The following is a 24,326-nucleotide window of genomic DNA, read 5'->3' as shown; positions in this document are numbered from 1 at the left end:
TCCTGCCATGGCCCTGCCTGACATCCTCTGCAACTGCTTCTACTAGTATTACATCCACTGTCATTGTTACTGTGATTGCATTTTTGTCTGTCTCTCTCTGCCTCTCTCTCTGATTGCATTTGTGTCTGTCCCTCTCTGTCTCTCTCTCTCTCACCCAACCAGTTGAGGCAGATGACCACCCACCCAGAGCCTGGTTTTGCCTGCGGTTTCTGCCTGTTAAAAGGAAGTTTTTCCTTGCCACTGTCACCAAGTGCTTGCTCATGAGGGAATTGTTGGGTCTCTGTAGATAAAAGAGCTCAGCCTGTACCAGCTCTGTATGGAAAGTGTTCTGAGACAACTTTTGTTGTGATTCTGCGCTATACAAATAAAATTGAATTGAATACATACACCTTATCAAATGACCTAGTTAATAATTTGGCTTTAAGGTAGTGAATGCTTACGATTGAGGGACAGAGAAGATGAATAACAAGAAATCCCATTACATTCCCCCATTTGAGCATATTACACTAACAAATCATACACTAATCAAACCATACTCAATCATTGAACACAAAAATGTCTAATCATCAATCGCTAAGCAATATTTCAGATTAACCGGTGGTATCAACAATCATGACGAGCAGCATAAGGTTTAGCCTTAAATAAATTTTGTTTCAGGACTCAAATGAGCAGACCAATACCAGGACAATGCCAAGAACAAAATCAATTTATTTACAAAAAGGGAAGAAACCAAAAGCACACTCAAACTGAGTGGAATAGCAGAAGACTCTACGCTGGAGAACTGAGGCTGAAAGGCACACCAAACGAGGCTGAAGGACACTGAAACAGAGAGCAAACTTAGCATATAGTCCACAATATAACAAAACAATCCACAGGAAACCTCCTGGACAAAAAACTTTTCTTTTCGAAAAAAGGTTTTCTCAAGTACTCACGCAGAGGACAGGATAACCACATGGTAGAGATCAGGACGAACTGGCAGCCTCAAGTCCAGAAAGCCTCTCCTAAGTACTGCCAGCACTCAGGCTCTAACGCACCTCAGGTGTGCAGGTAATTAGGCAAGACCAGCAGTGCATGAGGAAGACCTGTCTAGTCTCAGACAGACGGGGGAGACAGACAAACAGACAAATAACGCTAGGGAAAAGGTGAAAGAGAAAACACTGGGAGAAGACAAAAGCAAATTCTGACAGCACAGGGTGGAATCCAGTCGAGAGAGGAATCATCTTTTGACTGAATTATGAACTGCCCTGTAGAGGATTTGACTAGTGACATGACTAATGCTTTCATGCAAGGTATAGCATAACAGATTACAACCATAAATACTGTCAGGAAAACAAGCAAAGGTTTCAGTGTTTTCAGCAGTGTCACTTTCCATCCTCCCTCAGTCATCCAGGATCCTTTAATTCCACTGTCAGGTCGTTGATCTTGAAGGCGTTGTTTACAGTTCCCCATGAGGGAAAGAATCCTCCAACTCCTTTCTGCCACTGTGGAATTCTCTCAGTGTTGCGTCTCACTCTATGTGCTATGTAGTAGTGTGCATAGTGAGTCTGGAAGTGGCATTTTCCCATGATGCCCCGCAGGTGGCCGTGACTGTCTGCTTTGCACACTGCTATCCCCAGGAAATGCTCTTGCTCAGTGAAGCATTTCTGATGCTCAGCACGCTTGATTGTGTCTTGTCTGTGGGCACAGGAACGCGTTTGCAGTGGCTGGCGTGTGTCCAGGTGACCCATTCTGCAACTTTCACTGCTGTTTCCACGGTGAGGAGCATTTGGAGAGGTCCATTCCACCTGCGTGATTTCCAGGGGCCCGTTTCACAAAGGAGGTTCAACAAACTCCGAGTCTAATCCTGAACCCTGAGTTGATCTAGCCTGAGATAGGAAACTCTGAGTTTGCGGTTTCAGAACAGGTGATTTGAGTTAGTTCAATCAACTCAGAGTAGGTTAACTCAGAGTTAAGTGCATGCACGACGACTATAAAAAGCCAACATCAATGGAGCCCCGATTCGACGAGTCACCGTGGCGACGGGGAAGAGGAGGGCTGCGTTTTTTACCCCTTTAGAACTCGAATTCTTAATGCGCTCATACAGCGAATTTGAGCATATTTTTAGAAAAAAGTGTAACACCGCTGCAGCTGCAAAAGAGAGGGAGGCGGCGTGGGAGAACATTGCTGCTCGGGTCAATAATAATAATATTACAGGGGAAAACTGCTTGAATGGTAGCTCTTTAATTTATTTCATGTAGGTGCAATCCTCCTGGGAGAAGCGCACTTGGCAGCAGCTCAAGATGAAACATAAAAACATTGTTCAAACAGGTAAGACACAGCATAATTTAATGGGGGTACCTCATTTTGATCATGTGTTACATTGTAAAGTAAATATTAAGTGGCTGTTTGACTGTGCAGTTGTTTTATCCCCAACATAATGCTGTTTTCACACACATAAATGTCTTCTCATCTATATCATATTCTGTTAAATAATTAAGCCTATTTAAACTAACACAGACTTCTGCTCAGCCAACAGAAAGAAGGCAGATGCCCGTAAAATGGGTGGTGGCCCAGCACCGCCACCTCTAACAGAGGCAGAGGAGCTGGCCCTAAGCCAGAATGTAGGAAGGCCAGTGGCTGAGGGAATCCCTGGAGGGAGCTCATCTTCAGAGCTCACCCCCCAAGACACAAGTGCCTTTATAAAATGTAATATGCCTAGGCCTATATATCTCTTTTAAGCTTATTCATAGAAAATATTTATTTCCCTTTCATGTCTTTTTTTTCTTCTGTCCCAACAGATTCTGATGGTGCTATCTGCCTGGTGGAGCCCCCTCACGCCACAACGGACCTTGTAACTGTAAGTAGGCAATACTCCAAAGAGACTATGTCTGCTGCCTTTACAGAGGCGGATCCAGAAAGGCCTATAGAGGTAACATCTTGATATGTTACTGATAGTTCTCTTCCCATTTACATTTCTTAACATTCTGGTGGAATATAGAGTGTGGCATTTAGCCTACACTGAAGTATTAACACATTCTTATCCCTTTTAACAGGGCGTGGCTAGGCAGCAGCAGGAGAGTCCCTCAACTTCCACTGCACAGATTGACACAGTGAGATGGATGTTCAGTAAACACCAGAGGTTCATTCTGTGGAATTCATGCGCAACTGTATGATTTAATGCCCTCCTTATGTATTCTCAGTTACCAGTAAAAGAGATTTATAAAATTCACCTGCTGAAAAAAATCCAGAAAACCAACAAAGAAATGCAATACTTGGACCGCCAGATTAGGAGGGCAGATCTCGAAATTGAAATACTAGAGCACAAATTAGAGGTGGGTGCATGGTCACAGGTGAATTATGTTAAATATGTTAACTATTGGAACATTAACTAACCTAGCTCTTGTATTTGTAGGAAATAAAGAAGACCAAATGAAGTGTGTATTGTGTCTTTATTTGACTGCTGTGGTGGTGTTGGTGGTGATGATGGTGACTCAATCTCTGAAGTGACTATGGGATATGGTGTCTCTGCCGTCCTGCATAGCTGGCAGGTGGATGGGGTCATCATCAGGGTCTTCCATTTGTAGGGCAGGGTGTTGCTCTCCTCTAATAGTGACAATATTATGAGAACAACACATGCCACAATAATATCACAGGCCCTCGCAGGGGTCACCCTGAGGTGATGTAGGCACTGGAAACGGGCTTTCAGTAGGCCTATGGTCATCTCCACCCAGGCTCTCGTCCTGCAGTGAGCCCAGTTGAAGTTCTGTTGAGGGCCTGGTTCAGGGTCAGGGTAAGGGGCCAGCAGCCTAGGTTGGCATGGGTAACCTCTGTCACCCAGCAGAAGGCCATCAAACTCTCCTGTAATGTGTAGTGGACACATCAGAGTATATTAAAGGAGAGAGACAAGTGAATTATATTGTGCAAATCTTTAGGCTGCTTACCACGTTGCAGTCTGTTGCTCAGGTTAGACTCGCGATAAATCCTTGAGTCATGAACAGACCCAGGCCACTTGGCCTCCACATTGGAAATTAGATTTGCAGCATCACATATGATCTTGACAGTGCAGAGAATGACAGATGTTGAACTATGATGCAGTCTTTAACATTTTGAAACACTAGTCAATCTACATGTTTATGCTGTGCATTTATGCTGTGAATGGACTTCCTATTCACATAATCGGCTTCATTATGTGAGGAAGCCGTGATGGGGATGTGTGTGCCATCTATGCAGCCAATCACACTGGGAAATCCTCAAATAAATTAAAATTACTAATCCCAGTCTGAGGTTGCAGCACGATGTCATTAACGGAATATAATTTAAAATTCATTTGGATCTCTACATCATTCACCTGCAATCCTGTGGAACTCCTCCTTGATGACTCTGACAGGTTTATGTCCAGGGAAAACCACAAAGATAGGTAATTGCCGTTTCAGGGTGAGGCACACTTTTCTGACCGCCCTGCATACAGTTGCCTTACGCAAGTGCTCTGCATCTCCGACGTACAAAAAACTCCCATTTGCAAAGAAACGCAGCGCAACACACAATATCTGCTGGGATGTGAGAGCATGACTCCGGCTGGTAATGTTGCAAATGTAAGGACGGATTAGGTTGTGTATGTAGATGATGGACTGTAAGGTGAAACGGTACCATTCAAAAAGATAATTGTCTGGAAATGCCAGAACATCTATGCACGGTCTGATAACCATCTCCCGACGAATATTTAATTCCCTGTGCAGTAATGCTGCACCTTCATCCACGGGATCGTTGTCAAAAGGACATGCCATGTTAGTGAAAAAAGTGCCTACTGACTGATTTTTTTAAATAACAGACGGCAGAACTATGTTATCCCAAAACTCGCCTGCTGACTGAATGAATGAGGAAATCAAATACCGTGCGTGGCTGACAGAGGGCGGAGACAGAGAGAAACTCGAAGTTCATTGAGAAAAACCTGGTCCTGACCAGGTTAGTTTCATCGAGTCTGTTACTATGGTAACTGACCGAGAGCTTAAGTTACCTATCTCTGTGAAACAGACTAGAGTTACCCCTCTTTCTCTGGTTTGAGTTACCTCCCTTTGTGAAACGGAAAACTCAGAGTTTCCTTCATTTCAGGCTTAACAAACTCAGAGTTTTCACTAAACCTGCTTTGTGAAACGGGCCCCAGTTCTTTTTCCTCAGATCCTTCACTATGACCCAATCTCCTGGTTCTTGGTTGTGTAATTTTTTTCTCCGTGGCTTTTGGCAGGGCGTCCTTAGCCTGTTTGTGGATATCAGAGAGCACGGAAGACAGGTTTACACAATAAAATAACATTTCATCTTCGCACTGGCTGGTAAGGGGAAGTTGCCTCTTAGTCTGTCCAATCCCTGTATTCATTGGCCGTGCAAAGAGGATTTCAAATGGGCTGAGGCCATTTCTACTTCTGGCCCTAGCTCTCATGTGCATCAAAACAATCGCTAGTGCTTTTGTCCAAGTTGAACCAGTTTCCTCATAACATTTAGCCAACTTGCTTTTCAATATACCATTCTCTCTTTCGACAGTCCCGCCTCTTGCCAGATGATAAGCACAATGTTACCTCATTTCAATGCCAACATACTTACCAACGCTCTTCGGGGCCGTGCTCACGGAAGGTGTAGAATTGTCAGACGAGCTATTACCTGGAATTCCACATCTGGGAATTATTTCTCTGATTATGATTCTGATCTGATTCTCTGATTTCACTGCTGCTGTTGAATCTTGCTCAGAGGTGGGAAATGCCTCCACCTACTTGGAAAACATGTCAACAAAAACCAGACAGTATTTCTTTCCTTCGCTAGGTGCTAGCTCAATGAAGACGATTTGTAAGTGATCAAAAGTTTTTTGTGATTACGGGTGAGCACTCTGTTGTAATTTGATGCCTCTGCCTGCATTAGTGGCACAGATCACACAACTTTGACCAAATTTTTGGGAGAAGTTAGAGAAACCCTTTGTGAACCAATTTCTCAGCATTTCACTCATACCGCCTTTTGACACATGATCCTCCTATGTGTCAACTTAGCATAATGAGGAAATAAGTATTTGGGCAAACATGGCTTACCATTTGGTCCATAACACATGTTGTTAGAAAAACAGCATCCTGCTTTTTTCCAAGTCAGCCTCTCTTCAGGGCTGGCTCTGGCCTGTAGGTCCTCCAAATCAGCTGTGGGCGTCAATGGTGGTCCAGAAATGGCAAGACCATGTGAGGTGTTTTTAGTGTTGTCTAGTTGTGCTGCTGCCTTAGCTGCAGCATCTACTCTAGCATTCCCCTGTGAAACGAAATCATCATTGTTTGTGTGTGCTTGACATTTGCAGATAGCAACTTGTTTTGGAAGGAGAACAGCATCGAGAAGTGCAGCAACCATGGTGTGATGGGCAATGGGTTTGCCTGTGGAAGTTAAAAAATCCCTATTGGCCCAAAGATCATGTATCACTCCTCATGCATATCTAACATCAGTATATATGTTAGCAGTTTCGCCAGAAGCAAGTTTACATGCTTCTGTCAGTGCAACCAATTCTGTTGCTTGTGCAGAATAATTTGAGGGGAGTGGCCGTGCAACATTTGTGTCATGTAATGTTGTAATAGCAAAGCCCGCTTGGTTCCGGTTTTTATGTTTCTCTAGGCTGAACCGTCCACTAACAGTTCCAAGTCAGCATTCTGCAAAGGTGTGTCCTGCAGGTCAGGTCTGAGGGAGCAAGCTTCAGTTGCAACTGCCACACAGTCGTGTGGTTGTCCATCATCTGGTGTAGGAAGAAATGTTGCAGGGTTAAGAACATTGCATCTTTTAACAGCGGTTGTGAGAGAATTTTCCATCACAGGCCTTCTGTACAGTTAGGCGCCCAAAGGTCTCAAGGTTGGTTGACAGAAATGTCAGACAGAGACACATTAACATAATATTTAGAGGCCATTCTAGCAGACATCAGTGTAGCAGAACTGGTCTGTAGCTGACCCTCCTCTCACCTCTTTGCATTGCTCAGGAGAAGTGTAGTGATAAAACAATCAGACTTTTAAGAGTTATTGACCATCTGGAAAGTTCACAGGAAGGTGTGAACCCAGGCAGAGACAGGATGTCTGGTTTAGAGACATCTTCTCACACCCTTTCAGGGCAACAAGAGTCACTGATAACACTTTTACTTCTAATTTACATCTGGTCAAGACGTTCTCATGGAGGTGCTAACTCTTTCTTGATAGCCCATGGGAGTTAAGGACAATAAAACTGCCTGGATGGACGAATGCCATGTCTCAAAGGAATCTTCAAACCAGATAATGCTGATGGGTTGTAAATTAAACATTCCTGAAGCAAACTGTTCTGTATGTCTGTGTGCCTTTTTGCTTAACCTACCAAATTAACCAAATCTCAATGTTTGATTTAACCATAGACGTTATTACATTGCTAAGCTCGTGATCTGTACAATAACAATGCTTTCCTGGTTTTTCTAACTTACAGGATGACGAAACTGTGAATTTAACTACTTCAAAGGTTTTCTCTGATTTTCTACCATGTAGCCATACTGCCATCTAGAGGTTCAAAGCGGTTAGGTTGAATGTGCTTAGCGAAAGACATTTATTAATAAGAAACCATAATAGCGATAATCATTTAGGCAAATATAGTCTGCCCTTCTTTATTCCTTCATCATATTAAAGTTGTTATACCCTTAGTCATCATGTTTATTAGGATTAGTATTAGAAAATGTTACCATGTTCATTGTTTAATGTTGTCGTTATTCATAAGAATTGTCTAACGCATGTAGTGAACACGCATGTCATTGTTGAAGTGCCATTGAAAATTGATCATTTAAAATATATTCGATTGACCATAGTGAGAAGCAGATGAGCCCTCGTATGAATCATTAATTAATTCTCGCTCTGTGGAATGAAATCACGTTGCGCGTCTGCGAACCATCCTACATGCGTGACGTCCTATTGATTAGACACGCCCTTGAGCGATGATAAAGTTAGTCGCACATAGCGGACTTCAGTCCTAGTTTGTCTTTCTTTCTTCTAGTCTCGTTTTTCTTTTGTCTCGTTTTGTCTTAGTTTGTGTTAAGTTCTGTTCTTTAGTTTTCAAGTAATTTTCCGCTCCGTCGTTTTCTCAGTCTTTTTGTTGCTGCTCACAACTACACAGAGTGGCCTGATTTAATTCTGCAGAAAACGCACTTTTCTAATCTTCGTGAAACTTTCATTTTTGCTTGCCATGCCAAGCTGCATAATTCCTATTTTTGTTGTTAAAGTCTAGTCATACGATAATAATTTTGAAGACATTTTCGACCGGCCATCGAAGAGTTTCTCAATCTTATTATTAGTAATCAAAAGCCTTGCCAAACGGCCAACAACTAACTGACCACACCGAAGACCTATAGCCTGCTGCTGACCCGCTGGTCCGGGTTAAAGAACCATCAGAAGCCGTTCCTCGTCTGTAACCGACACCGAAGACCCTCAGCTCCCGAGACATCCCTGTCCAGCACCATCTCTCATCAGTGGTTCGCTTGATTCGTCCGGCAGACTGCTGTACGGGCCAGAGTGACGGACTACGAATCGGAGCCTCTTCGTGTTAGTTCGGGGCAGACATCTACAGGAACGTCGCTGACAAAGTAGGCATATTTAAGCGGTTTTGAATAAGAGTTGGTCCGTGAGGTTGAGATATCGTCAATTTGTTTAAATTCTCTAAATTGTTCATTCAACAAATTAACTTCATATTCGCGTCCCCATTTTCCTTTAAAAACCTACTTCTCACTATCGCCAAACTCATTTCACCATTCTCTTGCCATAAGTTCCTCTGTGCAGTGTTTGTGTTAATTTACCTCATCGATATAATCTGTTGTATTATTCATGATTCATATTCATTTTATTATTGTGTTTAATAAATAATCTTTTGCATACAAGTTGTTGTCAGACGGTGTCCTTTTGAGCTGGATATAAGCAATCCCTGTACTGAGAGTTTACGCCTTAGATTATCAGACTGATCTACTGTTGGTTCATTCGTTCACTACATCAGCATTACAAGATATGATATACAAAATCCTTCTTAGCTGAGGAAGGTTGGTGCCCGGCAAATATTAACGAATGTAACATTAATTTAGAGGTAATTCCCCTACATCAGACAGGAATTCTCTTCTCCTGATGTTACTAGAGAGGTAGCCAAGGTCTTATAGATAAACTGTACAGACAGATACCGGACCGATTCGAGGAAGAATGCTTGAGGTCTCATTTTAAAGGAATTAGGTAAAAGGTGTCCTCGGTTAGAGGGTTGGATGTCAGGGCATACGTAGGTATGGGTATTTATACACCCCATTAGAAAAGACATCTTCAGAGTTTGGTGTGGCACTACCTTGGTTCACTTGTGGACATTGTGTTGCTCATCAACTTCTCCTTGATGCATCAAGCCTGCAATAAATACTTCTGCCTAAGACATCTGAAGTCTCCTGGTGAACTCCCTCCTTCAGCTCACAAGAATTTCCACCACAGCGGTGTTAGGCATGTCAAGCAGAATTGTGTTGTATCTGAGCCACCTTGCTGTTGACAGGTGAGAGGTTTTCTATTCAAGCATTGAAACAGCATGTGGTACCAGTAGAGTGAGATCAGCGTAGCCTACAATGTCACATACTATCACAGCTCTTTCAGCAGCTGCCACAGTTCTGAAACATGTAGGGAGTCCTGCGGCAACTGAGTCAAGTTTTGCTGAGAAATAGGCTTCAGGTCTCTGTCGTCCCTGATGGTCTTGCGCTAGTATTGAAGTCATGTACCCACCCCATTCGTCAACAGTCTGTGTGGATGGTTTGGTGCAATGTGGAAGCCCTAATGTCGGAGGAGATTGCAATGTCAAGGCTTTTACTGCCTCAGGTGTCCATGACTTTGTCTTTTAATGTTGTCTCAATTTCTGCATAGTTGGGATCCACTGTCTGCAATATGACGTAATTCCTAAAAGACTTATAAGTTGTTTCTTTGTTTCAGGCTGTGGGATGTTTTGGATTGCTTCAATTCGTTTGGTTGAGAGGGTTTTGCCCTCTGCTGTGATCACATGACCCAGTAAAGTGACTTGTTTAGAAACAAACTGAAGCTTTGACAAGCTGGCCTTGTGGCCGTTATCAGCTAGATGGTTCAGGAGAGCAAGTGTGTCTCGTACACATGCTTCTTTTGTGGGAGAACAAATCATGAGGTCATTCACATATTGCAAAGGAGCACTGCCAGCTGATAAGCTGAGTGAATCTAGGTTGTCTTTTAAGGCTGCATTAAAAATGGTTGGAGATTCAGTGTAACTTTGACAGTCGTGAGAAAGTGTACATTTTGGATCCAAATAGAAATGCAAACCAAAATTGGCTGTCTTTATCCACTGGGATACTGAAAAATGCATTTGCCAGTCCACGTGCATGGACTGCTACATTTGCTGCTTGCAGATCCTGTACAAATCTCCACTCATCAGGTTGTCCAGCATCCCTGATTTTCTTTACAGGAAAGACTGCTGTTTGCACACGAGATGTGGATGGAATGATTACTTATGCTTCAAGGAGGGATTCAAATACTGGTTTGATACCCTCAACTGCATCTTTTTTCAAAGGATATTGATTTTTGCATGGCCTGTACGAGGATTTTGGTGTGATCACAACCTGTTTGGCTCCTTTAATTAGTCCTACATAATATTTGTGTTTTGCCCACAAACATGATTGTACCTGATTTAAAAGCCCCCATGTCGCCACTCTTCAGAGGAGAGTCAAAGATGTAGGGGAATTAGGTCATTAAACCTTTGGGTTTAATGTTTGTACTCGTTAATATAAGAAGGAGCACCAACATTCCTCAGCTCAGAAGGATTTTATTTATTCTTTTCTTTTAATGCTGATTTAATAATAATTAACGAATTAATGGAAGATCAGTCCAATCATCTGAAGCGTAAGCTCTCAATACACTGATCGTCCATTACCAGCTCAAAACGACAATGTCTGACAACGACTTCAATGAAAAGTATTATTTCTTTGACAAAATGATGAGAATGGATATGAATGATGAATAATACGACAAATAATATGGATTATGTGATATAACACAAACAATTGGATGAAGAAGTTATAGCAAAATAATAAAAAGAATGAGTTTGGCAATAGTGAGAAGTAGTTTTGAGGAAAAATGTGGACGCGAATGTAGTGTTAATTTCTTGAACTAATGACTAAGCGAGTCTAATGAAAATTGAGGTTGTTATAGCCTACGACACCAACTCTTTCTTCAAAGCAGCGCGGAAAATGCCTACTTCTGTGCCAGCGGCACTCCGATGACAGCCTGTCCCGAACTGCAACCAAGGGAGGGGGCCCTAGACTGTCGGCTCTGATCTGCGCTGCGGCCCAACGGGGGGAACCAGTCAAACCGCGGTGGAGGGCCAGTGTTGGACAGAGATGCTTCAGGGCCGAGGCCTTCGGTGTTCGTAACAGACGAGTATTTCGATGGTTATTTGACCCAGAGAGATGGGTTGAGGCTGGCTGCAGGACTTCAGTCCAAAGAGGTTGACAACCGTATGGCAAAACTTCTCGATTAATAATTAAGTTGAGAGTACTTTTGATGGCCGGTTGAAAATATCTACAAAAATATTATAACGTGATTAGGCTTTCATTCACTCATTCATCTTCTTTACCCGCGCATCCCATTTCGGGGTTGCGGGGGGCTGGAGCCTATCCCAGCTAGCAATGGGCGAGAGGCGGGGTGCACCCTGAACCGGTCGCCAGCCGATCGCAGGGCTACATACACAGACACACAGACAGACAACTCACACACTCACACCTACGGATTAATTAACCTAATGAGCATGTTTTTGGTCTGTGGGAGGAAGCCGGAGAGAACCCACGCATGCACGGGAAGAACATGCAAACTTCACACAGAAAGGCCCTGCCCGACCCAGGGTTCGAACCAGCAACCTTCTTGCTGTGAGGCACGCGCACTACCTGCTGCGCCACCGTGCCGCACGTGATTAGGATTTAACTTTGCAAAAGTTATGCAGAACTAGAAAAAAAAGTTTTTCTGAAGAGAAGAGTAAAACAACTAGACGTGAAGTATACGAAGAACAAAGCAAAGTGAAAAACAAACTAACAACTGAGAGGACGCCAAGGTCTGCGGGACATATATCTTTGGCACTCCCGGCGTGTCTGTGATGACCAGACCTTCGCGCACTTAGGGCCTGATTTACTTAAGCTTTGCGTGCGTAAAAACGTGCGCAAAAGCGACAGCACGCGCAAAGAGATGATGATGCTGATCTACCAACCGGGCGCACCGAGGATTGCGTCTGTCAATCGGGCATAATAACACGCGCTACTCGTTTTGCGCTTCTGCCTTCATGAATATGCAATATAGGCGTGCCAGCCAGAACGCGCAAAAATATTGGGCGGAGTAGATGCAAATAGAATCATTTTGCGCACGCAATGTGATTTACCAAACCTGAAACTAATTGCGCTGATTATTTTTGCATCCATATTTAGCACGTTTGAACGTCATGTCTTAGGCTACCTGGCACAGCCGTGCGCGCAGATGGCTGCGGTCATTGTTGCAAGGAGGCGGCGTAGGCAGGACAGGCAACGGAGAGAACGCATCTTTTCTGATCGTGTCACTCTTTTTGGAATGCCCGAAGAAAAATAATAGAGACATATCGGTTATCCGGCGATGCCATTTTGGAGCTTCTCCGTGAAGTAGGAGCTGATTTGGATCCAGTCACAAGGAGGAGTCCCCACGGCATTAACCTTCTCACAGATTGCCCCCCATATTGCGTTCCTCCTTGTGACGGTCAAATTCCTTTGTTGTAACTCAGCAATGTGCTTGTTTGACTCCTGTACCAGCACCTCCAATTCCATGGGTTCAAATTTGCTCTTGCGCTTCCGTGGAGTCTCCTCGCTTGCATTCGCCATGGTGAATGCGCAAAAACTCACGCAAAATCCTCATTTAAATAGGGAGGGCTCAACTACTTTTGCACCTGTAGTCAATTGCGCTGTTAATCTTTGTAAATCAGCCGCAAGCCCCAAACAGGCAGCGCGCGCAATCTATCCATGTGCGCACGCAATTTAGCGCTCTTTATTTGGGATCTTAGTAAATCAGGCCCTTAGAATGATTGACAGGTGAACGCTGTGATTTCATTCTATAGAGAGAAAACATTAACTAATTATTGCGTGTGATGGACTCATCTGCTTCTTACTATGGTCAATCACATAGTCTAAATGGTCAATTTTTTCAATTACATTTCAACATTGTTCACAACATGTATGTTGACACTGATATACATGCATCAGACACATTTGGTTGATTAATGACAACATTCTTCAATACGAACGTATATGATAATACAACTAACTAATAAAACAAAGAAACAAGGAAAGGCAGATTATATTTGCTGAAATTAAGCACTACTAATTAGAACTGTCTTATGTCAAGTACCTAAAACCATCACTACTACTAGTTACTAGCTACTAATCTCTAGATGGCAGTATGGCTCCATGGTAGAAACTCAGATCAAGATGCTTATGAGAGTCAAGATCATAGTTTTGTCATTTTACTAGCTAGAAACACGGAAAAAAAAACATTGATGCCATACAAATTATGAGTTTAGTGCTGTGGGAACATCAAAAGTTGAATCAAATTTATCGTTTGCATTATCCTGATGTGGTAGAAATAAAAGCACACAGACACACAAAACAGTTTGCTACAGGAATGTCTGATTTACGACTTGTCAGTACTACCTAGTTCTTGAGGTCTGCAGATTGTCCATTCAGAAGGTTTCAACGCCTTCCTCTGGTGTGGAGCTGTAAAGAAAGAATTAGCATCTCCATGAAAACAGTTTAACTGACAACTCAATTCTTAATAGTCGAGCTTCTCTCTCCTCCAGTCCTCCCTAAGGAATGCTTAATGCTTAATGAGCTCATCAAACCAATTCTGTGTTCCAATTAATCAGTGATAAGTAGTTAAAGGTACTCAAATCAACAAAATGACACGGGTGCCCAAATTTTTGCACAGCCTATTTTTAACATCTGATTTAATTTCATACAACTTAATATTGCTACACTGAAAGTCTTTGTCTGGAAAACACCGCAGTACTCGGCTTTTACTAGAAAATGAATGACAACTCTTCCATCCATGTATAATTGTTTATAAGAATTTTGAAAAGTCATTTCACTTTGTTTATATCAAAAAGTTGTTGTTTTCAAATAAAAGATAAAAGAGCACTAAACTGATTACCAGTTAGTCGGCAATGAAATGTAGGTTGTAACACAGTTTAATAGAAGACTGGTCTGGGCATTTTTTTTTTTTTATAAAGCTGAGGGAAGTACCAGAGCCCTGACAAGGCATACCTTGCCTTGCCAGAGCCCTAGCAAGGCATACAAGACTGAATTGCTTCAGTGATCTGGTATTTCATGACTTTCACTGAAACTATAACAAACAATCCTGTTTGAAATACACCTCACTAAATGTTTAAAGTCCAATACTAAAAATGTAAACAGTCTGGCTTTGAGTGAAGTCCAGGCTCCTGCAGTCACAGGACAGTAACCTTTGGCATAATAGGTTAACCACAGGGTGTGGTGGAAATTCTTGTGAGTTGAAGGAAGGAGTTCACCAGAAGACTTCAGATGTCTTATGCAGAAGTATTTATTGCAGGCTTGATGCATCTAGGAGAAGTTGATGAGCAACACAATTTCCACAAGTGAACCAAGGCAGTGCCACACCAAATTCTGAAGATGTCCTTTCAAATGGGGTGTATTAATACCCTCACTGTCACATGTTTTCCTTTCTACTCCTTGAACTATTCCCTATTACGGATATTCTATACTTACCTTCTACATTTGTGGTACTCTAAAGGATAGCCAAACAAGAGCTCCTACCGTACGTACGTATGCACTGACCTCCAACCCTCTAACTGAAGACACTTTGACCTAATCCCTTATTAAAATTTGAACTTGAGCAATCCCCCTAGAATTGGTCTGGTCTGTATCTCTACAGTTTATCTATAAGACCTTGGCTACCTCCGTAGTAAGAACGGGGGAGAGACTTCCTATCTGCTGTCTGCTAGGATGGTCTCTATATATTATGTTAACATGTCTCTGTGTTGTCCAACCTTGAGACCTTTGGGCACCTAACTGTATAGAAGGCCTGTGATAGAAAATTCCCTCACACAGGGGAAGCCTCATCTTGACAACACTGTCTACAGTTACCTCATTCGCACACTCACTCACAAAAGAAAAACAATGAAAATGAATTACTCCTATAGTTTTTTTTAATGCAGACTGAGATCATAACAGCATCATTATACATATAAAATCAGGGGTATTGGTGAGGCTAGTTCTTATATTTTCAAAATAAAGATACAGTAGTATAAGAGTGACAAAACAGAGAGTTGAATAATGGCACAGGGGCTGGGGAAGGAGCTGCATATTCACATAGAAGTCATCAAACGACAAAAGTCATCATTGCAAGTTACATCTAAACCCCTGCATCACAGAGCTCATGTAAAATGTTTCATCAACTTAATCATCCAAAATTCAAAAACTTCAAAAGCCACCACCAACAAAATATGTATTAAATGTTAACAGAATTTCATAAATAGCATGGTTTATAATGACATTTTAATCAGAAGAGAAATGTCTAATAATTTCTGATTTCTGATTTCTAATAATGATTCTTGATGTTCAGTGCAGACGCCATGTCGTCAATAAATCAGATAAAATGGGTCCACAGACCAATGGAAATTGGGGTGGGGGGGTGGTAGTGGAGCTGAACCTTTTTAACTTAAACAGTAAATTAAATTTCATTGTGTTATGTGTCCTTATTGAGTTATGTCTCATGAACTACAGCTCAACCCCAAGAGTAAATAGAGTTGATCTCACAACTTTCATCTAAAATAACAACAGGGGCTAGAAAGGCAAAAGCTGATGTTTAGCAAACAAATTCATTTACTGTTGGAGCTGAAGATAAATTCTGAAGTGATTTCTCTTTATCAGACCTTTTTGCTAGTAAAATGTTTAATCATTAGTCAGTCCATGACCTTGTAGCTTAAAGCCTGGTCAGAACAGAGAGTGGCACTGCAAAAGTCATTCAAGATTTCTCCCAAAAAAAATTCATTAAGGGCAGTTTTTTCAGTTGCTGACCATGTAGTACGTTTATTGTGGAAGAAGGTTATCTAAAACTTGATGAAGCAACATGGTTAATATCTTATGGCTTCCTACTTTTTTGTATGCTCCTCCATTTGGTTCCCCACAAAGCTCCATACTTCCACAACAACTTGGTAAACAAGTCTGATGAAGTTGAGCAATGAACTAATTTTGTTCCAAAATGTGACCATTTTAATGCTGGTGTAACCAGGCCTCTAGTCCATAGCACCCTAGCAGCTAGACCTGATGCGGGACCATCATACTTGAGGGTCCTTGCTGGAAATCACACAAACATTTTAGGCATTCCGGCTTTTGTTACATGAGAAATGTTCAAAATACAAAATCACTGGAGCTGAATGCTGCCGGTAGTGGCAGATGTCTTCCTTGCATCAGCCTGTGTTCCTACACCAGCACTGTTGAACATATATGTAGGGTCATCACCAGTAGTATCAGCCTAAGTCATCTTTTGGTCAAATTTTTTTTATGTGTCTCTTAGGAGACAATCTTCCCTCTGGTGAGTTCATGTTTTTCTACACTATTCTGAAGGCCTGAACGAGTCACTGACATGTTCCTGTTCCCTCTGACAGCCAAAGAAGACAGTGATATGTACGTAGGGTGATGGTGGATTAGGGCTACCTTGCAGGACCCTCAGTAACACTAACAACAGCTGTCCTCCAGCAGAATATTCAGATTTTACGCAAAAGGCTTGGTGCTACGTTAAATTGTAAGCACTTCAAAACCTCCATTTCAAGCAGCTGGGTCTGAAAAAGTTAATTTGGTTCTAGTGAGCACTCTTTATACTGTAGCTACAGAGGCAGAGAGCAGCTATGGTTGCCTATTTTTTAGGCCTTTTATCATGTGATCATCTTAATTTTTGCATGATCTAGATAACAACTGGTGCTCATTTATAGTCTTTAAAGCCAGTTTTCCAAAGATACTGATTTAAACAATTTCTGAAGATAATCAAACTTGTTTTCTCATCACAATGGTTTCGATGTCTTCATATGCTAACAACTTAATATCTGGAGGTTGGTTTCATTGGAAATAACAGTCACAATAAAAAAAAACCTTATTGTTTTACTGCATTACTATGGCTTTTTTAAGCTTTCAGTGATTGCCAGCCTCAGCTGCTGTCAACTTCTGTCAGCTGTGGAAAGTTTTAACTTTAATGAGAAACCTACAATTCAGCCAGGAGCATCACTGGTGAGTGTACATCTTGGAAGCATGACGTAATGCATGCATACAGTAGTATTCTGTGCAGGACACAGTTCATTGTGAGATATGATGCCTCAAAGGCCACTGTAGCTCATATCTACAGGCTAACCTCTGCTACTATTACAAGCATGTGTAGAGATGATTAAAACAGTATAGTATACTGTCACCTTCATTCAAACGTCTCTTACATGTGTTAACATAACTTGGAACATGGCAATATAAAGAAGTTTTTTATAATCACACTGGACAAATTAATGATTACACTAGTGATGCTTTAAATAAGAGAAAACAAATCATTAAAAATTGTTTCTAGTTTTAGCTATAACTTCTGTCTTGAGTGCAAAGAATTAATGGACTGGTTTTATCAGAGAAGTGCATTTGTGGCCAACATCAGCAGTCAGTTATGAGCCAAACTCTACAGTTTCTTCTGTGATGGGCTTGAACTCGTAGTTCCCCCTCCCATCCATGTGGAGATAATACTTCATGACAGAAATTAAAAAAGAAAGATAGAAAGAAAGAAGACATCAAGTCCAAAACAGCTAAAACAGACATTGAAATCTGTCGATGCATATCTGTCGGGCAAACAATTTGTGCAACCTGTATTTGTCATATACACAATCATACCATAGAGTGAAATGCTCAGTCACAGTCTCCATATAGTGTGTCTAGTGCACATAGATAAAAATGTTCAATATAAAAGAACTTAACAGAGAAAAAAATAAACTATACAGAGACATCAACAGAATGGCTTAGCCAATCCCACAAGCTGTCAGCAATGGGGCTGAGAACAATGAAATGCACAGAAATGAGAATGAAGAAACAGGGAGGGCATTGTGCTGCTTGGCTCTGCTATCTACAAAATATATTATCACCATTGCCCCTCCCATTGCAGTTGGGGCCTCAGTACACCTCAAGAGCTTGTCCAACAATTTCGATATGTTTCTGAAACACACTCTTCTACAACCACCCACATTTTACAGAGATTGGTCAGGTGTGTGGAGGTGCAAAAGCTTTCATTTTCCTTCTTTTTTTCTAAGTACTTTCACTTTTCATGTGTTGAACTTGGTGCAAGATAGCAAGCTTTTCACTTTTGACTTTAGACATGATCAATGACACACTGGATGAACTTTAAATAACAAGCATGCAGAGCGCTGACAGATGTGTTATTTTGACACAAGGCTAGGGTTATAAAAGCTTGTTGCTTTCCATGCCATTATCCTGTTCTGTATACAACAGGTAAAACTATACTTCAAAAAATCTGCTCAGAAGGAAACATTTGTGACAAATACAACAGACTGCAGTGAAAAAACAGTAAATGTGGCTGCGGAAATCTGAGGATTTCATTTGAAGTTACCAGAGGAGATATGACATTCAGCCCTTACCTTGTGGTGCTTCCACAGAGACTTTCTGTGAGACACTGTGAACAAGGTGATGCCCACCTGTGGAACAAAGAAAACACAAATAGTACTAGACTCAATACCAGTTCAACAAATTAAAAACCTTAAAAACTCTACCCACAGGATGTGAGTCACTGCAATATTAAGCAGTTATTAATGCATTAATCCTGAGACATTTGAATCAGCACACAGATTCTATAAATGGTGGCAACCTCAACTGCCCTCTAACATAGTGTGCTGCCAAGTTGTACTGTGCACAGTAACACTGCTTAATTGTCCTAAACTCAAGAGGAAAGTCAGGCAATTACAAATGGTAAAGGAGAGAAAGGTGATTGGGTGCTCAAAAAGGGCAACAGGGGTTTAAGCTGCAGTAGGTAACTTGTATAAAAGTATTATTTATTTATTTTTTTTTTGCTAAAACTTGCTAACACTGTCCCTATGCCCGGACAGCAGTACATGAAAGATGTAATCTGTGGGGAAAAAAAAAACAAAACAAAAAACAGCTCAATTGGTCCCACCTACTGCTCCTACTGTGATTTGCAAGAATCCACCGCGCCCGACACAAAACAACCAATAAGAGCCAGAGGAGCGTCTGAGGGAGTGTCTGACATCTGTCAATCACTACTCCGCTCATGCTGCCATCTGCTGCTCAGTCAAACAGCTCTGTGAGCGGCATCAGGAGGCTAGTGAAAGCTATGACGGAGCAACAGCCAACTGCAAAGGAGAAACTGCCCATACCGCCGCTGCCAACAACAGCATACACGGCTAAGACAACAAATAACCATAGAGCTAATATGGCGATTGTTACAGTAACACTCCACAGCGCATACGGTACGTTAGCCACTGTGATGTAGCGGCTGGGCAGAGTTAGCTTGTTTCCAATGCTAAGGGTAACGTTACTGGTTGTCACGGCAGCTGCGCAGACACCGCAGGGAGGAGGGGCTTGGAGGCAGGACATGAGTGCAGCGGAGAGGGAGGGAGAGTGACGTGGAACTTGTGTTGGTTCAAATTTTCAGTCTGCTCTCTTCTCGATCTTACCTACTGCAGCTTCAAGGAAAAACGTTTTAAAGAACAGTATTTTAGCATGTTTTTGTTCATTTTCTGCATTTGCAAAATGTTTTAGAATACTGTGGATTGTCTTATAGGGCTTCCATTATGAAGTATTTACCAGTTGTACTTAAAGCCATTTTTCATTGACAAAATATTACTAGTTACTTCTACCTGAAAAGCTGGTGTAAAAAGTCTTCTTTGACTGTTCTAATTTTTCACTGTATGTTCTGCCACAGACATTTTGCTTTGGTTTGTCTGTTGGCTTCACTGAGCAATAACAGACAGCCATTCCTCATGCAATGGCAGAGAATATGTAACACGACAGGAGGTAATCTGTTGGCACTTAACAGTCATTTTTTATTGCTCACTGACAAGGATGGTGTGTTTGCAGATGATGTGTTTAGGTACTTTTCCCAGCTGAGACCGGGCGTAAACCATGTTTTTCCAGAGATGTTCTATGTTTGTGTGTATGATGTGTAATTGAATCGTACCGTCCTGCAGTGGCTGTAGATGTAATCCTCCACATCTACACTCACTGCACTGGTGCACTCATCCAGAATGGCAAACTGGGGCTTGTGGTAGAACAGTCTGGCCATCTACATACATCAACAGACAGACAAACTCATGATGAATTATTCATCATTGACAACCAAAATCAATACCACAAGCAGTAGAATGACACTACTATGTATAATACCTAACCATAAATTTCAGCATTTTCAAGGATGCAAACAGGTCAGGGGTTAAAAACAAAAAAACAAAAGTGAGACACTGAGACACTCACAAAAACAAACAAAAACTCACGGACCAATACTACAACAATATAAAGTTTTTAACTTAAAGTGCTTTCTTTCTTTCATAAAATAAAATAAAAGTAACTAGCCATCACCTCCATCACATCCAGCGTGTGATTGGAAAAGAGGCTGCATCTGTAGGACAAAACTTTTCATTTCACTTTCGTTCGTCATAACATGAGCTGACTCTAATATAGCTCTGAGTAGCTTGTCAAGTCCACCCTTGTGGTTATTTACTCTTAAGTTTCTGTCTCTTGGTACAGAGCTGATGTCACTGTACAACTTAAGTGTGATCTTGATGGAATTGTACACTTTAGCTCCAATGTGTTGATAAATCCCTGACATGTATCGTTCTCGACCACAGAATATGGCCTTAAGTCTTTATATTCGCCAATACATCTTGTAATTTCCTCAGCTCTCAGACCGTTATGGGGAAGCAGGGCTCCAAACGCTTCTTTCACGCTCCTTTGGCCTGGCTGACGCATTGTTGTTCTTGTGTTTTGAGCTTTTCTGTGTAGTGTTGTGCCAAATGGCTTCTCATGTTTGATGTGTTTCCTGTAGTGTAGTTGACCGTCGTCAAGCATTTGTAAGCTGCTTTGCATTTGTCAGTTTCTTTTTTTTTTATTTACTATTTCATTTTCACATACTGACACATGATCCACAGTGCCAGGTTCTGCTCAAAGTATTGCCTGATACAAGGACATTTTTCCTCACCACTGTTGCCAACTCCCAGCTCATGAGAGGATTGTTGGGTCTCTGCAGATTACAAGTATGGTCATGACCTGCTCCACATGGAAAGCGTTCTGAGACAATTTCTGTTTGTCTGTTTGATTTGGCAATATATAAGTAAAATTGAATTGAAATGACATTTCAAGACAACCTGCTCTCAAGTGAACAATATTGAAATGCAATAAGCAAAGTCGCATCCCCAGTGTATTGCATTCACGTTTACATGTCATAACTTCTCAACTGGACAAACTGAATATGAAAATGCAATTTTCTAACGACCTGAAAATGAAAACAGAATTAAACGTTTCATTATCAGTGACTTAACATTGATCCAGCCACACGTACATTATAATGTATCATCTCAAAAGGAGTCCTTTCCACCCACAAGTAAGAAAACAAAGTTAAACATAATACTTGTTTGTTTCTGCTCAGTTTGCATATTGGCTCTATCAGAGTCAAATTTTGGTTTGATAACATTGTGCTATTTTAAGAGTAAGAAGGCCATCAATCTGTTGTTATTGTAGAGGTGAAATTATATTTATAACTCCTATACAGACTGATATCAGTTCATTTATTTTCATGCAAATACAGAACAAGAACTCATAAACAAGGTAACAAGAACAAAAAAAACCAAACAGTTTTGATGTCAAAACCTTGAGACTTGGCGAAATCAACCTAACTAAGTAGGTTAGGCTAACCCTGTCTTTCAACCTAGCCACTTCAGACATCAAGCAAGGATGTTAAGCTAAGTTATAGGCTGAAAAACTCACCCTTGTAATTGTGGTAATTAACTTTTTCATGTTCATTTTGTTAACTTTAGAGCATGTTGACCAAACCATTATATTAGGTTTTGAAGGCAAGCATCAAGGACTTATACTTAATGTGGGCAGGAACTGGGAGCCAGTGGAGGGATATGAATACCGGAGTGACATGTGCTCTTTTGGGCTGGCTGAAGACCAGGTGTGCTGCCGCATTCTGGATCATCTGCAAGGGTTTTGGCGAGCATGCTGGGAGCCATGCCAGTAAGGAATTACAACAGTCGAGGTGTTATAGTACCAGCGCTTGCACTAGGAGTTGTGTTGCATGCTCAGACAGGTAGGGTCTGATCTTCCTGATGCTGTACAGGGCAAATCGGTCATCAATCGTGACACCCAAGATTCTGGCAGATTTTGCGGGAGTGAGCAGAGCTGAGTCAAGCTGGATACTGATCTGCTGTTGTATAGAGGGACTGGCCAGGATGACAAGGAGCTCAGTCTTTGACAGGTTAAGCTGAAGTTCCTTCATCCATGCTGAGAATTCAGTGAGGCTTGCAAATATCCCTGCGGAGACTGAGGGGTCATCTGGCGGGAATGAAAGGAGGAGCTGGGTATCGTCAGCATATGAATGGTATGAAAACCCATGTTAGCGGATGACTGCACCAAGTAGTGTATATTGAAAAGAGAAGGGGTCCAAGCACTGACCCTTGAGACACCCCTGTGGACAAACAGTGGGATTTAGACACTTCTCCCCTCCAAGACACTGCAAAGGATCTCCCTGAGAGCTAGGACTCAAACCAGCAGAGAGCAGATCCTGAGAAGCCAAGTTCAGTGAGTGTGGAGAGGAGGATTTGGTGGTTAACAGTGTCAAAGGCAGCTGATAGGTCTAGTAATAGTAGAACAGAGGACTGACCATTAGCTCTAGCTGATCGCAGTGTTTCCACTACAGATAAGAGCGCAGTCTCCGTACACTGCAGGTTATTCTCAGAAAGGAATTCAGAGACTTGATTGAAGGCCGTGCGCTCAAGAGTATTGGAAAGGAAAGTGAGGAGTGAAACCGGCCTGTAATTTGAGATGGGTTGAGTGTAGGTTTCTTTAGCAGTAGGGTAACTTGAGCTTGTTTAAAAGCAGTGGGGAACACACCCGTTGTAACTGAGGAGTTGATCACGTGGGTGACAGCAGGTATAAGTCTGGGCAAGATGGCCTGTAGGAGGCTGAAGAGTATTGGATCTAATGGACAGGTAGTAAGGGTAGAGTCGAGCAGAAGGTTGGAGACTTGCTCCTCTGTGACATGGGAAATGAGGAGAGTGAGGTGTTGTTAGCTGGTGGTATCCTACTGAGTTGGTTAGCCTCAGAGAACTGGTTGCTGATGGTTGAAACCTTATCAGTAAAGAAGGATGCAAGGTGCTTGGCTGTGAGTAAAATTGAGGGTGGAGGTGGTGGAGGGTTGAGTAGTGAGTTAAAAGCAGAAAATAGTTTCCAAGCATCTTTGGCGCTACTGATTTTCTCCTGACAATAAGTGGACTTGGCACTTTTTAGATGAGAGTGGGTATAAATTGTTTAGAGAGGCGGCTAGCGAGGAGCATTGTGCAGGAGGTATGGTTGTCGAGACCTCATTGGAGAGCTGAAACTGTTATTAAAACTGTCGCAGTTTTAGACTATTTTTCACCTGTTGCCCTTCAACTATTTTCAATAATTTTGTCATCAAAATCATTAACCTGTATTCTAGACCCCATCCCAACTAAGCTGCTTAAAGATGTTTTACCTTTAATTGACTCTTCCTTATTAGATATGATCAATCTGTCTTTATCAACAGGCTACGTACCAAAGTCCTTTAAATTAGCTGTAATAAAACCTCCACTTAAAAAGCTTACTCTTGATCCAGGGGTTTTAGCCAACTATGGACTGATATCCAACCTTCCCTTTCTCTCAAAAGTTCTTGAGAAAGCAGTTGCTAATCAGCTGTGCAACTTTCTACACAGCAATAGTTTATTTGAGGATTTCCAGTCAGATTTGGAGTGCATCATAACACAGAGACAGCACTGGTTAAAGTTACAAATGACCTTCTAATTGCATCAGATAAAGGACTTGTCTCTGTACTAGTCTTATTAGATCTTATACAACATTGACCATGGTATCCTACTGCAGAGACTGGAACACTTCATTGGCATTAAGGGGACTGTGCTAAGCTGGTTTAAATCCTACTTTTCAGATTGCTCTCAGTTTGTACATGTACTGGCTCAGGCTTGCCCTGGACCAGCCCCTAGTTATGCTGCTAGCAGTAGACTGT

At 41.8% G+C, this 24,326-nt stretch overlaps 1 protein-coding gene across 2 annotated transcripts in view; it reads right to left on the bottom strand.

Moving 5' to 3' along the window:
- Positions 1 to 15,201: 15,201 nt before the first annotated feature.
- Positions 15,202 to 24,326, bottom strand: part of abcd3a (ATP-binding cassette, sub-family D (ALD), member 3a) — a 61,080-nt gene continuing 51,955 nt past the window's right edge. For both annotated transcript variants that reach the window (XM_076761241.1, XM_076761242.1), the window contains exons 21-23: positions 20,250 to 20,354; positions 18,694 to 18,750; positions 15,202 to 17,790 (exon numbers count right to left, since the gene is read on the bottom strand). In XM_076761241.1, coding sequence (XP_076617356.1) covers positions 17,713 to 17,790; positions 18,694 to 18,750; positions 20,250 to 20,354 — 240 coding nt within the window. In that variant the 3' untranslated portion in view covers positions 15,202 to 17,712. The remainder of the gene's footprint in view (positions 17,791 to 18,693; positions 18,751 to 20,249; positions 20,355 to 24,326) is intronic.

The sequence above is a fragment of the Chaetodon auriga genome, chromosome 21 (assembly GCF_051107435.1).
Source record: "Chaetodon auriga isolate fChaAug3 chromosome 21, fChaAug3.hap1, whole genome shotgun sequence".
NCBI classification, from domain to species: Eukaryota; Metazoa; Chordata; class Actinopteri; order Chaetodontiformes; family Chaetodontidae; genus Chaetodon; species Chaetodon auriga.
This window is presented reverse-complemented; position numbering and strand designations above follow the sequence as displayed.